General features: G+C 39.2%; 2 protein-coding genes across 6 annotated transcripts in view; one reads left to right on the plus strand and one right to left on the minus strand.

The window, feature by feature from the left end:
- Positions 1-6,978, plus strand: part of pappaa (pregnancy-associated plasma protein A, pappalysin 1a) — a 79,458-nt gene extending 72,480 nt beyond the window's left edge. For all 4 annotated transcript variants that reach the window (XM_049738754.2, XM_049738753.2, XM_049738752.2 and 1 more), the window contains one exon: positions 1,405-6,978. In XM_049738754.2, the coding sequence (XP_049594711.1) occupies positions 1,405-1,509 (105 nt within the window). In that variant the 3' untranslated portion in view covers positions 1,510-6,978. The remainder of the gene's footprint in view (positions 1-1,404) is intronic.
- Positions 6,979-10,117: 3,139 nt separating this feature from the next.
- LOC125979904 (astrotactin-2) overlaps positions 10,118-17,421 on the minus strand; it is a 150,406-nt gene continuing 143,102 nt past the window's right edge. For both annotated transcript variants that reach the window (XM_049738757.2, XM_049738755.2), the window contains exons 21-23: positions 14,612-14,712; positions 13,934-14,117; positions 10,118-11,377 (exon numbers count right to left, since the gene is read on the minus strand). In XM_049738757.2, the coding sequence (XP_049594714.1) occupies positions 11,134-11,377; positions 13,934-14,117; positions 14,612-14,712 (529 nt within the window). In that variant the 3' untranslated portion in view covers positions 10,118-11,133. The remainder of the gene's footprint in view (positions 11,378-13,933; positions 14,118-14,611; positions 14,713-17,421) is intronic.

Below are 17,421 nucleotides of genomic sequence, written 5' to 3' on the forward strand. Positions count from 1 at the left end.
ATCAGTCACCAGAGTCTAAAGCCGCCTTTGATACAGTCCAGTCGACACTAGCCTTACATACCTTCCACTACTCCAAGCAATGGCTGACGTACACAGAGTGAAGTGAAATGAGAAGGACACTGTGTTATTTTGACCTGTACCAGAGATGGAAGGATGAGGCTCTGACAGGGTCAACAACCACCAGAAGGTCTTTCATGTCGCACTTACTGCGTGTCTCCCACCCCGCCCCGACCCCCAGGCCTCCCTCTAGCACTGGGATATGGGGCCTCGGGCCCACAAGGCCAGCCAGCCTTTTCACAGCCACCCTGAAGAGAGACTCTCAAGCCAGGGCCAGATGTGGCAGCTAAACTGAAACCGGGAGCTCTTGGCCTCATACAGGAACACACATCACGCTGTTGACAGCTGTTTCTGATGCGTATCCGGCCCCGGTCTTGTAAAAATCATCCCATCCAGGCGTCGTTTTCTTAGGTGGGTCCACGGCACTGCCCACTCTGTCCACCCCGCCGTACGTACAAACAACTTCTTTTATACACTCTTTTAAAGGGAATGCCAACACTCACTCACTTTGTCTCCTTTAACTTGCGTGGCTCAAAAACACCATGAAATCAATCATGGCCGATGGAATCTTTATATTCTTCTTTTCTAACAGAGATTAACTAAAAGAAGCCTGACCAGGCCCGATTAATTTGAATGTTCAAAATTTTATGGACGGGTCATTCTAAATTCTTGTCTTAACACCTGTTTTATTTGAATTTTACAATATTTTTCCAGTGTGATCCAAAGACTCCTTCATGCTCTGCAATCTAAACAAAGTCAATTTTATTCCACATTTTCAATTCACTGAAAGGAACAGCCAGTCAACTTTCATTATTGATACCTGAGCTAAAAACAACCCCAAACTGTGTGGTGTGTCAGGCTGGATTAGTCTTATTTTAATGTTCACATTGCATACTGGGAACCATTGTACAAAAAGAGTTCACAACCACTTAACCTCTAATAAGAAATAGTGATGCTGGCAGTAGACCTCCACAGATTGAGCTGATAAGTCACCTTTTTTTTTTTTTTTTTTTACACTGACGTGCCCTCAGTCTGCTGTTTGCCTTTGCATGACTTGGACCACATGTGTTCCTGGTTTGGCTGAGTAGCAGAGGGGGACACTTTCTTTACCCAAACAGCTGAAGTCCCCCCCAGAGAAGCTTGCAGAAAAGGTGGCAGCACATTCTCAGCGTTTTATCCGGTCATGTCGAAGGATACTGACCCCACGATTCTACCAATTAAGATGTTATCAAAGGACAGTAACAGCCGTCCATCAATCCTTCCATCCAGAAAGCAAAGAAGAGGTCTAACTAGAAATACCGCATCCAAAAAATACCTAATTCCTTCTCACTTCTGTCTCCTGCTTAGGTGATTCCATTCCCGATGTCCTGTAACATACGGAACGAATGCTCCTGTCGGGATCCCAACGCCGTGGAGAACAGAAGGGAAGAGAAGGTCCATTCCCTGGGCTGACCAAACCGATGAAGGAAGAGGGCTTTGGGTTGGGGGTGGGGGGCTTTGTTCAACATCTCAAGACCCTTTGCACCAACACCACACTCAGAGTGGGCAAGGCGGTAACACCCCCCCCCCCAACTGCCCTTCGATCTTTATCCTCCATTTTCCTGCACATGCTGCTTTAACAGGCATACCTCTCCATCCTCGCAACCCCTCTGCCTCTGCATCACGAAAAGATCGAGAAAAGACGACAGGACTCACAAGACGCCACTGAAAACGTCATTCCTCAACTATAAGGAAAGTAGCCTCACAGTATCATCATCATGAAGCAAAATGCAGCCAATTATGAAATAGCCAGGAAAAAAAAAATGGAAAACCTAGGCAGGCCGAGGTACTGTAGCATGCCTTTTGTTCAGTGTCTAGTTTAGTGCCCTAGCTCGATAATTACACAATGAAAGCAATTCCAAATGTGTGTGGGGGAGGGGGAGTGTTGGATCAATAATTATAAATATGAAGGAAATGAAGACACATGTTTCTCAGACACGTTTAGAAGACATGAGGTTTTGGCACGAGTGGTCAGACATTCTGTATCTATTGTAATTTCACTCATGTGTTTCTTCATCGGCACATCAGAGGTTCAAACTCGCCTGGAACGATCGTATCATTTACACTCCGCAGATTCCACACACAATAACGGAGATAAAATAAACAAACAGTCACAGAAACTATTACGTAATTACCCTGCCACAGCAGAATCAATATTCCCATACGTCTCTTTTTGTTTTTGTTTAAGTAAATTTCAGAGCGTGGAATGAAAACAACGTCCATGCGGCCTCTGCTACTGCATCTGCCGCTACTCGACGTTTTTGCATTGTAGTATCCTCATTTACATATTTTTTCTGCGGTTCGCAGGGAATCCTTTGCAACCAAAAAATAGCATTATCCATTGATTGCAACTGAAGGAACGTCATTGTAAACACCTCACTTTGCAGTAGTTGGTTTTAGTTTCAGTTTTAGAGTTTGGCTTATTTAATTCTCACGGAACGGTTTCCCCACAAATTCACCTTTCGCTAAGACCTACAACGGCCCTTCCACCACCTCTCCTATTAATTCCGTCTATCAAGATTTTGGAACCAAAATGGTGCTTCCATTATCTCCAGTCACAGTTTTCAAAAGAAAAAAAACAGAAGACATTTCAGTCACACTGGCTAAGCTTGCTAACACTGCAGATGGTGATTACGACGGATGACCTTATAGTTTTATCCTCTACAATTATCTGAGTATTTCCGTTGTGTTTGGCAAATGAAAAAATCAGACTAACAACATGTTTCAAGTTGGACCCAATAACCCTTAAACCTTCCGGGTATTTTTTCTTTTTAACAGCAATGATATTACAAGGTCACTTTGACCCAGAGTGTGATTAATTATCCAGACAAGACAAAAAAGAAAACAATTGGACTAAACATCGGTTGTATTTAACGACAAATTCTATTGCCAACTATTACATTGTGAAATCGTAAAGGCTTTCTCCCCAAAAACTATACTAAAATTTTACTGGGTCACTTTGACCCAGAGTGTGATTAATTATCCAGACATGTCAAAAAAGAAAAAAATCTGGCTAAACATTGGTTTTATTTCATGACAAATTCTATTAATAACCATTACATTGTGAAATTGTAAAGGTTTTGCCCCAAAATACTATACTTAAATATTCTATATTGTTAACTAGTCAATTTGCCCCGCATCGTAAAAGGATCGTTGTAGAGATCAATAATATATCCAAAATTTGGACCTTTTCGCAGTGACCTTAGCAAAATGGTGAATTAATTTCATTTTCATGACACACACACACACGCACACACAAGCACAAACAGTGCTGCTGATGCTGCTGCTTGGCTTATCGGCCCACGTTTTGCTGCTCTGGTTAGGTCACAGCGTGACTAAGACACACAGTTGCGAGGGATTCTTCATCACCAAAAATACACACAAAAAACCACAAATATTTTGTAAATATTACTTCTCAATAGAGGGTGAGATTTTTTTTCCATGTATTTGATTTTTCTACCAAACGTAATATTCAATTAGTGTTTGTAATAATGACTTCAGTTACTGCACTTTTTAAGTTGACATGTAAAAAAAAATATGTCTTTCAAAAAAACATATGTAGAAGCTGCTATTGTCCAAATGGTGATCCGAGACAAATATTTGGTCCTTTTGTGTTGCTTTGACATGACCTTTTTCCCAAAGTTGCGAACAAGAGCATCAGATATATCGAAAAGGTTATATTCAGTAGAACCTCCAAGGTCCAACGCATTGTGCTGAGCAATCATTTTGAAGACATTACTGTCTTAAACTGCAGTAAGTTCCATTTTTTGGCTCTTTGCCATATTGTGCCATCCTGCTCCTGCGGTGGCACGACAAATATAATAAATTAATAAGAATCATTGCTTCCCCAATCTTTAATCTTTTAATATGCCCCCCTGAGCGCCATATAAATCTAAGACACACACAAATTGCTCCCCCAAAAAGTTTACCCACCTTCTCCATTAAGTCTAGTGATATTTCCCAACATTTTGGTTTCATCGATGTTGGAGGTTGTACTGTGCATTTACTAATATTTCAACATATCACAACTAACTCAACTGCACATTTGATTTTCTTTTTTCCAAGCTGTTTATTTTTCACCGAGAAACTCAAAGTCAAACGAGAAGGAAACCTAAATGAAGAAATCACAATTATTTATGAATGATTGTAAGGCTATGTTATTCTTATTGCATTTAGCAGAAGACATGTATTATCTTGATATTACGATACAATGTTATGATATATATTAGTACTCTGGTTTCAGTTGTTTTACATACAACTGCAACCAGTGGGGTGGAGGGGCTCAACCTACAAGCCCCACTTCTTCATGCTGATGACCACAGGTTCAATATCCACCACTCAGCTCCCTTCCTGCTATGCTATTCGAATGGACCATTTGGTTGTTTGTGACTCATGATGACCTGTATCCAAAAAAATTCACGCTTGTCTCCAAAGGCTACAGACTTAAGACTGGATTTTCTTTTGGAGAAGGAGGTATTCTCGTAAAGCCATAGTCCAACCGAGCGATTCACGCAAAGAAGGAACATCACCTCGAAACTGTCGTCATCACAGGATCCCTCACTGTACCTCATGCCTGTAATGTTTGCTGCTTCAATATATAGATATATATTATTTTATTGATTTTTTTTTTCCTTTTGGCTTCTCATACCGATGGTGTACATAGTAGAACTATTTATTGAGAGTGTTATACTTTTTTAAGTTATATTTAATGTCCATGTAAGTTATTTTTGACATTGTTCATCCATCATTATTATTGTAATCAGGCAACCCCCTCTGCCCTCACACACTTTTTTTTTTTTTAACCCTTAAATGTTAGAAAAGAGACAGTGCTTGCTTCACACATGTAAAATGTTACAGATTTAAATTACAGAATGTATTTTTTTTTAACTCTTGTTTGCTTTTGGGGAAATAAATTCATGTATGTAGTGTTATAACAACTACAATGTTAAAAACTAGGTACTTTTATGAGACTCCAAGGTACCTTTTTTAAGTTTGAAAAATAAATCCTGTTTGTTTTATGGGTGAATATGAATATTTTCAATGATAGAAAACATACGGACAGAAGAACAAACCTGATGTGTTTTTTTTTTTTTTTTTTAAATTGTGCGTTTTCAAAAAGGTCAATGTGACCGATCCATAAGAGGCGAATACTTTTGAGGGTACCCCTGATTGGTAGGATGAATTCCATTTTTTTTTCTGAGAGTGTGGTGCAGGGTGCAGGGTGTTCTTGGATGCTGATAAAAAGGTGTGGTGGAGGGAATGGGTGGGCTGCTTTTCCTGGCCTGGGCAGCTATTTGGCCAGGTGTGAAAATGTGTACTCACAGGGGCCGGACCCCGATGCCCCCACGGCGGCGGTGGCGGCCAGCGCTTGACTGGCAAAGCGACACGTAAGCCACGGGGGCAAGTGAGTCAGATTTTCTCCGTCCCCCTTCCACCAGGTTGGACACCCCCTGCCCCCTGCTCGGGCCCCTGCCCCGCCCGCCTCCTACTCCTTTGACACACTGCCTCATCTGTCACTGTCAGCTCAGGCGGCACAGGGCGGCCAGTGTGGAGCGAGGCCCTGCGCAAAAAAGGAGAGAGGAAGTTTGGGCAGCTTAAAGAGGCGTTTGAAGTTCAAGCTGAAGGAACACACTTCTTCTTGGCCAAGCGCCTGGCTTATCACATACACTAATATGTTTGGAGTCGTGCTCGCTCCCCTGACAGGCTTTGATATCACTCCATTTATACCAACAGTTGCCACTTTGTTTCTAATTTAACACCTGTTTTTTTTTTTTTTTGCATGCCCAAAAATGGTTAACTAAGACAAAGAAGTCGAGGACTGTTTGAAGCCTCTCCGATCATAAAATACTGATGTGCCATCTTGTTGAAGACATTTTTCTTTGTGTATTGTAACACATGAAGAATTACCTCTCACAGGCCTCTGGTTCTAGACTTAGTCCACTTTTTGTCTCCCTCAATAAAGGTGACTTGTCCTTTTGTTTATTTTTATTTTAAAAATATATATATAGAAAAATAAGTGTATTTGCATATTACGTGGATATCTAGTGGTATTACTGCAATGTTTCGTACCCGATTGCGCAACAAATATATTTTAAGATGTAAATATTGATGATTGTATTTGCAAAAACAATGTACTAACTGTTCGGGAGTAGCTCTTGGATGGATTTTTATCCTATTATACAAAAGATGTTGTATATTGTGTCAAAGTATCGCCCGCAAAATACAGTGAGAAAAAAAAAAAACATAGTAAAAAAACAAACAAGATGCTTTGCCACGCCCACTTGCAGTTAGCATTTATTTGTCCATAATGGCTCTGTGGAAGTACTGTTGTCAGCTTTCTAGACCATGAATTATATCCAGTGAGTTGTATTTATTTGTCGTCCAAATGAATGGAACCCGAATGATCACTTCTGGGTTGAAATGGAACCTCAGTAGCAACTCTGTTGCTTTTTTTTTTTTTTTTATGAATTATTATTATGCATTTAAATGTTTGGTTCAGGCACCAGCCAGTAACTTTTTCTTCGTTTCTTTGCCCTCACTTTGGACTGTATGAGTCAGATATGCCTTTGGGTCTCCACCGACACTGTAAAGGAGGCCATAGGATGTCTCTCTGATGGCTCCCTCGCTCTTTGGTTTCTTTTTTACAGTATGCACTTTTTCAGGCACATATACAACCAGTTGGACTTTTTATGTTTTCCGTGGATGTTTGTCCTTGCTTTCTTCACAGTTGCAATTATCTCAATTTTTTTGGTGCTTTGGTACATGGCAAAAACATGTCGGAACTGTACTATATTTTCATAAGGAAGAGTCATAAAGATGAGTATCATGTTGATTTTTTTTGCTGTCATTTATTGTGTAGAAATAAAACACTGGTTAAAGTGAGCTGGTTGGTGTGTGATTATTATTATTACTACCATATTTTCCGGACTATAAGGCGCACCGGACTATAAGGTGCACCTTCAATGAATGGCCCATTTTAAAACTTTGTCCTTATATAAGGCGCACCGGACTATAAGGTGCACCATTAATGCATCGTGTCAGATTTTTAATCCAAATCAAATCATTCTCCATTTTATCTTTTTTATTTCAACTTCAGACGCAACAAATTACTTTATAATCACAAAATAATGATCCATAGTCTTTTTGATTCATGATTCATAGTCTTCAGCGGGCCACTTGTGATTGATTTCACGACACAATGCTTCGGGCCAGTTTAAATTTAGGAATTTGGTCCATATATAAGGCGCACCGGACTATAAGGCGCAATGTCAGCTTTTGAGAAAATCTTAGGTTTTTAGGTGCGCGTTATAGTCCGGAAAATACGGTAGTTATTCTAGTTATTTTTTTCAAAACATAATTTGATATAAACTCTGTGTGACATCTTTTGTATTCTTCATAAAAATGCTTTTTTTTTTTGTTGTTCTTTTTGTCATGTTTTTTACTCCGTACATTGTTTATGAAGGGGTGGAAGAATGTCATAATGTTATCAACTCCTGTACCTATGACTGTGTCCTATTGAGCAGAACATTCCAGTCAGGAAGAAAGACCCTTGGGACCTTATTTCGGCAGACTGGTGCCCGTGCACTCAGTGTAAAAACGGGCGCAACTTCATTTTGGTGCCAGGGCAAATGTAGTCTTGCTGTTGAGACATCACTCTCTGTAACACATAAACAAGCTTATGCAAAGAATGTACCATTAGCATCTTGTGCATAGATGCAATGTAATTGAATTCATTTAAAAGGTCAGTCGCAACAGTACTTCACGTCGATGACAAGTGCTGAACTCGCAGAACAGCGATATTCGCGGGTGGTTAAGACAATATCACAGATACATCGGCATGGAAATGAGAGTGTTGTTCCTGGCACACCTCTTGACGACTATGTCCTAATTCCGTGAGAATGAACATCAAGCTACTGATTTTTAAAAGTGGCCCTTAATGTTGCATGACTGGAAAGAAATGAGATGGGAAGCTAAAAGGAATAGTTTTGCGGAGGGGAGGTGGAAAAAGTAACTGCTTTCCCGGCAGCTCACGCACACAGGGAGGCATAGCCACCTTTTTGCTTAATGATATCAATTAGAGAGCCCAAGTGGTGTGTTAGTTCAGGAGCTAATGTAAATATTTGCCCTATGGATTGTGCTAACTGCTAAGAAATAGCACGATTGAACTTTCTGTAAATCTTCTCCACACGTGTCAGCTGATCAACACCGCGTCCCATTCATTGACCTCTCAACACGTCACCCATGCATTTAAAAGAAGTATCATTAGTTTACAGCCAGAATTTTTGTACGGAAGCCTGCATGGAGCAGTCATGGTTGTAAATCTTAGCGGGATAAACCAAACCATAAAAAATGATAATAACTGTGGTCGTGCGCTTTGAGGCCAAAGTGTGACTCCTACACTTTGGCCTTACTGCGATGTGACAAGGCATGTAATTATCTAATTTTAATAGAGCACATACTTGTTCCTGAGCAAACCCTAACTCAGGATATATGCAGACCTGACTCTTTGGTCCACTTTAAAAGGACCAGGGTTCGATTCTAACACTGGTGCGGACCTTTTATGCAGATGTGAACACACGCAAACAAATCCTGGCGCGGATTAAAGTGTGCCGCCCTGGTCATTGCTGTCTAATGGGAGCACAGATCGTCTCAAGTGTGGATGTGTTTACAAAATATACTTCACTTGCAAAATGTACAGTGTGAACAGGAACTGCACCAAACGAAATAAATTAAGTCTGCTTTCGGCCCGGACGAAACAAGTGGACTAAACAACTTTTTTGGTCTGATTACACCCTAAGATTTCGCACAGTTTCTTTATTTTTCTGCATTATATAAATGTATTCATTGATAGTTTGATTGATTGTTCTCAATCAATCAATCAATCAATCAATCAATCAATCAATCAATCAATCAATCAATCAATCAATCAATCAATCAATCAATCAATCAATCAATCAATCAGTCTCATTTCACTTGACATAAATTGACATTTGATTAAAAAAAAAAAACACTTAGGTGGTGGATATCCTGAACTGGGTGACAGCCTATGGCAGCTAAGTATATTACTTTTATTTTCAGATGCAGTAGAATCAAATCAGTGAGTCTTTGTGTCTTCAAACATTCAAAATCAATAAATGATCAGCACTTAGGTTTAGTATTTTGTGTCGCTTCCAAGACCCTCTTTTAAATTAGATTGCTCACCTAATGCTTTGAGAAATAACAAGTCAAAAGAAGCAAAACATAATAAATGCATCAAATACTGGCAATACAATGTGATGGACGTTTATAACATTACAATCACACATTTTCAGTCGTCCTTCGCTGTCATTGGAGAAATATGTGCTCCAGCTCATTGGTTTTGAAGTCGTGAATGCAATTGGTTTTGGATGTGGGTGTTCCAACATGTGTTAGTACTTTTTGGAGGCCAAGTATCAACAAGCACTTCTTCAGTTTCTCCTGATAGGAGGGCAACACGCCGCAAGACGGGGCCAGGGAAGCTTCGAGGAGCATTGACGGCTTGAGTTTCAAATAAGGGGCTGTAAAGCTTTGCTATTATGTCAGAAAGGACGTTTCATGCTAGATTTCATTCGAATGTACACTGCTTAATATAAGGTATTGGACAACCACCTGTCATAACAATGACAAGAGAAACGCTTTAACGCAGAATCTTTCTATTCAATGAATCTGTCGATGTGTCACAGTTCTGAACAAGAATATTTATTTTTTTGTTTTTCTGGGTTTAAGACACAAATTTAAGCGTGGCATAAACCTTAAAGCGGTTGTGTCAAGGACGGTTAGTTTTAGTTGTCCTCTGGAAGCCACTTCTAACGATCTCACTGCCAAAATTTATTGTTATGCCTCATGCTTTTGAATGATTGTATTTATAAATAATAGTGAATTGATCTTAAATTTGACCAATGCCTTGCTAGGGGACCAGTAGTGACCCATGCACCATATTTTGATAAAGTCTAATAATTTGAAATGTGAATATTTTGCATTATGTAAAAGACAACGCAAACTATACATTATATATGTACATTTTTTAATATTTCACATTCTTCAGAAAAAAAATGACAAAATCCACATAATACAGTTTTTGTACAAGTTTTCAATGTACAATATTATAATTTAACTTTACAGTTTATATAACACAAGATGAACATACCAGAAATGGAAATAGAGGCAACATTTTTTTTTTTTAAAAAATCAAACGTGGAGATTGATGTTTATCTATTTTTGCTTTGGGTGGTACAATCTTGTAATGTGCGCTCGTAAAAATGTAAGAAGTCGTTTGAAAAATTTATAACCAGAACATTTTCCTGCGACAAGAAAGACAGAGAGAAACAAAAACACGGGCATAGACACCACATTCAAAGCAATTACGAGTTCTTGTAATATCTTGGATTTCATTTTGTAGTCAAACTGTCAAGCTTTTGTCTTTTGTTAGCTCTACAAAACATATTGTCTTTGCAATCGAGTGGAACACTTTGTGTCAGGCCTAAAGGTTTGGCATTTTTTCAAAATTTGGAATTTTACTCATTTTTTCACCCACCAAATTCATAGCTTTGTAAACTTTCAATCATGGACATAAATTCTCAATATGTTTTTTATAGAATTGGCTATTATTTTGTTCGGATTCATAAAACCTAAAAACAATTAGCAAATGGCTTTAACATTTCTCCTTTTACAACGATGGTTTAAAACAAACGCAAACTTATCTTTAGATTTGTACTTTTTTTCCTCTCTTTTAAGTGCTTCACATAAAAGCATGAACAAAGCAACTACAATGTTACATTCAAGGTATTAAACAGACGACTGGCTGATTGGCTGAGGATTAGCTTTCACTATCCATCATCATCTATCTACATGTTCACTTTGCTCTTTCTTCTGTTTTGCTGCCCGACGTACTGTTTTTGCCACACGCATAATTTTTTTGTCCAGTGGGTTTGTTCGCAGAGACACCCGCTGCAGGACGACGTCAGCCGATGCATCAGTCAGTGACATCACAAAACGCAAGCGCGTCCCTACTCTTGTGTCTCACCGGAGTTTGGTGTTGCTGTATGTATTACGCTGTACGGAGATAAGCTTCTCCGTGCAGGCTGTGCGGCCTTCGTGTAACGAGCCGCTCCAGGCGCCCTCGCTGGCGGGCATCCGTCCGTCGTCGCTGCGGCAGTAGACGTACGCCATGGTGTCAGTACGGCTCTGGATATGCGTACTGTGTAGTAGGGAACGACAGTAGTGGCTGATCTTGTCCACCCTCCGGAGGATCAGGTTGGCCTTTCTGTCAGAACAACAAAATGTGCACCTTTAAAAACAATTCCATGCAAATACATATGCTGTTAACTGTAATGTTGGGCTTTTTTGTAACTATTGTGCAATATCCATCTACAGGTAGCAATGCAATCGAAAAAGGAGGAAATGGACAGAACCGAAGACAAAAGATGTGGAAAGGCCTCAGGAAACCGAGAGGATTCAGAACTGATGTAAGGTAAGGCAAGTTTGTTTTTACGATTTATGCAATGAAGGCGAAGCATCAATCATCTGTTAGAGATTCAACAATTCACATCTGGCCAGCAAAATGGGATGCCAATTTCATCTTCCTGGTATTTACCCTGACTCATTCACTTATCAATTTCATTTTACTCAAATTTTATTGTTCCATGCAATCAATATTGATCATATTCTTCATAGAATTGTAAATTCCTCTGATATATTGCTGGTATTTTTTGATATATTTATGATTCTGTTTTTTTTTTTTTTTTTGTTTAAAGAACCTCAATCATGAGTCACTTCCCAAAGAATACTATTCAGTGGACTTAACAGCAAATTCCTCCCATCATTTTTGTCAACTTGTAATTTTAATTCACCTTCCAAATGTATTGTTTTGTTAGGTTTCTATATATATATATATATACTATATGGTATGAATAGAGTCCCTTTTTTTGCTCAGGCGACCAAATTTCACTGTCATCACTAAACCAAGGCATTCGGATATTTTAACCTGTTCACTTTCCTAATTTAAAGTTGTTTTCAGCAGTCTGTGAATTTCAAATTGCTCAAAGATTCTTAAATCATATACAAATACAACAGCTGCGTTTAAATTCCTTCACTAAAGTTGTGCTTGCGTATCAAGGTCAACACCAAGGTTTACCTGATGCCGCAAAACAAACAAATGCACAAAAATGAACAAAATATAATATTTGTAGTAGTAGCAAAAGTGTGCTGCCTGCCAGTCTGGGTCAAAAGTATCTTTTTAAAACTATCGCATGCAGCTGTGTTGAATTGTCAGATAGTGATGTTGTTGACCAGTCCACAAGTGGCAGCTTCCTGGAGTCGGCAATACACGATCGGGAAATGCTGCTTGCCACTGTTTACGACGCAAAAGCAACGCAATGCAGGAAAAACAACCAAATGCACCTACAATCGGGATTGAATTCAAGGTTGTTAAGCTAGTGGGGATTCTAAAATGAGGAAAACACACACGGAGAAGGGGGAAAAATTCCATTTGTTTTGAAAAGCAGCGTCTGCTGAGCATCAACATCTGTCTTTAGTTAAGCAAAAAGAGTACAGACATCTTTTTCACTTATTTGCTGAAAATGGGGGAAACATTTTCTCATTTCCCCCCTTGAAAATTCTTGCGTCTGACACAACAGAATACCAAACACATAATCAAGAAAGACTCACAAGTGGGTGAACCGGAGACAAATTAAACATTTATGACGCTAAACAAACAGAGTAAGCAACAAAAAAAAAACACACAAGTGGGGAAAAAAAAGTAACTCAGAATTAACTTTCAGGTTACAGCTCATTCCATTATGTTTGGCCTCACGTGAAGAAATTCAAGAGTGAAACATGGTAATACTTTTGCAATTGTGTATTTAAGAAAATCAGGATTGATGTTGAGAATAATGTGGCTATAAATAGAGCTGTTAAAATAAATCCACACGGATGTCGGGAAGCTTCGACCATTGTTGGTGCCTGGGTGAGCACTGATTGTGCTTACGTTTCATTTGGCCATTCTTTTGGCCTTAAAAAAAAAAAAAAAAAGCACCACCAATAGAGACGGCTTGTAAATTACTCTCAATGAGGCTCCAAGGCTGCCAACATCAGGCAGTAAATAATCCAAAGCACGCTCGTCAAGAGGACACCCGCAATCCCCTCACCACACCCAAGACCACCTCACTGGTTCCCACTCACATATTTATGTCCATAAAAACACGATCGTGATATTGGCTAACATATTTTACATTGACCAAAGCGATTTTGCAAACAATATATCATCCATCCATTTTCTGAACCGCTGTTTTCTCACGAGAGTCGCGGGCGTGCTGGCGCATATCCCAGCTGACTTCGGGCGGTAGGCGGGGGACACCTTGAACCGGTCTCCAGCCAATCGCAGGGCACAAAGAGACGAACAACCTTTCGTACTCACAATACAGGGAATTTTGAGGGTTTTTTTGGAACCTGGGAGGAAACCGGAGTACCTGGAGGAGAATTACGCAGGCAAACTCCACATAGGAAGGCCAGAGCTGGAATTGAACCTGTGACCTCTGCACTGTGAGGCGGGCTTGCTAATATAGCATTCATAAAATAAATAACAAAATAATGATTAAAAAAAAGAAGACACTATGTGTTGAACAAACAGGTAAACTATTTTCAACCTGGTTAGCAAAACTAAGTGACTGTTAATTAGACAAATATCAGCTCGATAACACTGATGTTGGATGACTAAGCAAAATAATGTCACAAAAACATCAAGACGAGGAAACTATTAGAGTTCTCTGGCGTCAAAGTAGGCCCTGTTTCAAGCATACCCCGCAATGCCAAATCTTCTCACCTGGGGCCCAGCTCATCTTCGCTGCGCCACACAAAGTCACCAAACTTCTCATATAGGGAATTGTAGTGGTGCTGGACTCGGTAGAGCAGTGGAGGAGGAATTTCCATCAATGTATTGTATGCCAGCTGCTGCTCCTTGCCGCTGGTGTAGCCGTTGTATAAGTTGTACACCTTGTCTGCGATCTCTTGAAAACCAAGAGGAAAAAACACATTTGTTGTGAGGAGACACGCATGCAAGCGTTGAAGCGTTCAAAAAAAGGCATTGAGGAGGTTGTTTTCAAAAATCGCAGTTTACTATTCTGAATTTTTGAGGTCTGGTTGGGTCAAGATTTCCTTTGTTTTTTTTCTCCCCTCAAAGTTGTTTGGGTAAAATTCATCATCTTTTTTTTCAACTTTGCAGTTCAACACTAAGGTCATTTAACTCAGTGCAATGACAGGGAAAACAAGTTTGTTAGTTTATGTCCTTCAGATGTGCTTCCTCCAGAGCAGCAGACCAACTTCATATGATTTATTAGCATAAATTACAGAACGAAGAAAAACAAAACCACCCGGCATTTGAGAAACTGTAATTAGATAATTGCTTGATTGTATCATCTGAGTAGTTTTTTGCTATTTTTCTTCTGTTGTGCTCACTGCATACCAAGAAATCCCACAAAGACAATTCTGAGAATGCCTGTACCTTCAGCTCGGCTATCGTCAACCATCGGGCAGGACGTCCGTACAGAGACGTAGCTGGAGTCAGAATGACTACCCCGGCTGTCCACTGCATAGAGGGTGAACCTGGAAACAACAAATATATGTTATTGTAAAATGATACTGTGCTACAATCGCTGCTAAGACTCAAAAAGCAAACATTTGACCTAAAGAAAGTCTCAGTGTAAACGTCTTTATTTTTTCCCGACCTTTAAGTTATTCTGTTTTTGTTAACTACAGTATTTTCCGGACTATAAGGCGCACCGAACTATAAGGCGCACCTTCAATGAATGGCCTATTTTAAAACTTTGTCCTTATATAAGGCGCACCGGACTATAAGGCGCACCATTAATGCATCATGTCAGATTTTTAATCCAAATCAAATCATTCTCCATTTTATCTTTTTTATTTAAACTTCAGACAGAACAAATTACTTTATAATCACAAAATAATGATCCATAGTCTTTTTGATTCATAGTCTTCAGCGGGCCACTTATGATTGATTTCATGACACAATGCTTCGGGCCAGTTTAAATCTAGGAATTTGGTTCATATATAAGGCGCACCGGACTATAAGGCGCACTGTCGGCCTTTGAGAAAATTTTGGGTTTTTAGGTGCGCCTTATAGTCCGGAAAATACGGTAATTGTGTCATAGTATGTCACTAGCCTATGTTAACCCAACAGTAAAGCAAAAAAATTAATAAACATTTGCATAGGCAAAACTTTTCGAACATATGCAGTATATGAATTGATCAATATAATTAAAAATAAAATCTGACAATAAATTGACGTAATACTTTCAAAGGATAATCTAAAACCTTGTGGCAGTGAAACATTCTGTGACTAGCACGCAAACAAAGGTCGCAGTGTACGTCTTAGTTGAAATGAAGTCTACTGCGGTACAATGAGCAATCCCATGCTCTGATGATGTGGGTTGCTTCAAAGTCAAAAAGATGTTTGACCATCCAACAATCTAATCACTTCCAACATGAAGCTTTTGGGACATATTTTTCACCCAAAATTCAAAATATCATCCAAACTTCTCTTTCCCACTGTGTAATGATTTCTTTTCAGAGGATCCAAAGAGTTGAACAATGTTCCAAAGGTCCCTCTGGAAATGTCAAACATTGCTAAGATTTTTGGGAGGGCTCAATGACAGATTTTCGGCCCCTGGTCGTATGGCATGGGGAACAGTTTGAGATGGTCGGAGATCAGAGGCACAGCGCACCTCACCTTTAAATGGCCTTTTGCAAATGTCAAGCTGTGCCATGGCAAATGAAAAAAGGAAGTATGGGAAGAAACGGGCCATGGAGAATTTGCATGCCTTTAGACAGCAATGTTCATTCACTCATGTGTACTAGCATAACCATGGAGAATCTTTGTGGTTATTTCCAATCAAAACCACAAAGACTATCAATATATTGTATTAAGTTTTTTTTTAGTTTTATTAGACTTTCTGTGGGGAAAGAACCACAGTTAAATAAAAACTCCCTGAAGTTTCCATTTGTTTTGTTGCACCTGTGTCACCTCGTAATATCTTATATCCAAGCGCGGCCATGCCAAACCTCAGTCTGGCCGCAAAGTCCAACAACCGGTATAAGTGAAAGCACCTGCGCAGATCCTCCCATGGAAACTGTTACTGAATGTCTGCTAGTTTATCCCGCGGCTGACTGGGCAGGGCAACTTATATTTTCAGACCGTTGGGCTCATAGTTGCGGTTCAATATTTGGTAAAAAATGATCTGTGTGCAAAAAGCTGTACATTTGGAGGGGTTACTGAATTTTAACATGTAGTAGCTGATGATACATAATAACAATTGTGGCAGAAACATAAGCTTTGTGCTAATACGATACATATTTTAGAATATGGGATGTACAGTATGTTACTTCATTTTTTTAGAACAGGATGGGGAACAAAAGTATATGTCAAACAAATGTAGACATACCTCAATCGAGCAAAGTTGCTTGTTTTCAGTCATTGTTCTGTAATAATAACAATAATAAAATACTACTACTACTAATAATATTATTAATAATTATAATAAAAGTAGTAAATATTCCTCAAATGATCATCAAATATCAGCACGCTCAAGATGCTTGTTTCTGATGGAGGTGTATTTATTTATTTTTTTTCAAAAATGTTTTTAGTGCCAATCGGTAAAACTGGTGTCGGGATATCTTTTCACACTTTGCTGGTGCTACAAAGTGATTTTTAGAGTGGGGGTGGGGGGGTTGTTATGTAAATACAAAAAGACATCACATAAAAGTTTGATTTTGTAAGAAAACTTTAGTCATATTTATTTTGTGAAACAAAATTCATGGGAAAACATCCACAAGCACAGCAGTGAATGTTTTGAAGGAATAAATTAATTTATAAATATAAAATGTTTCAACATTTTTATTCGATTAGTGTTCCTTTATAGAATTGCCACTATGAAAACAATTCAGACTCCCGCAAAAACACAATGAGACAGAAGAACCGAGCCCAAATTCCAAGTATTAACCATGCCTCATGCACAAATTCAGAAAACTTAAGAATTGGACTGTTTTTATAGCATTTCTTCCGAAACCCATTTGCGATGTTTTAAATTATGTCTACTGAGGCACGATCCAAGAGCTGCTTGTTTTGGTTGTAACACGACCTGTTTGGGCATTGCTCACATAGTTTGTCTGATCTTGTGAATGTGGTATTCCCCCAAGAACCTCACACAAGTTTGCATGGGCTTTGGTGGCTCCTTTGCCCAGCAAAAACAATGTCAGCTTGTGAGACTGTTTAAGTCATATGGCCACCGTATT

Source organism: Syngnathus scovelli, chromosome 13 (genome assembly GCF_024217435.2).
Source record: "Syngnathus scovelli strain Florida chromosome 13, RoL_Ssco_1.2, whole genome shotgun sequence".
NCBI lineage: Eukaryota > Metazoa > Chordata > Actinopteri > Syngnathiformes > Syngnathidae > Syngnathus > Syngnathus scovelli.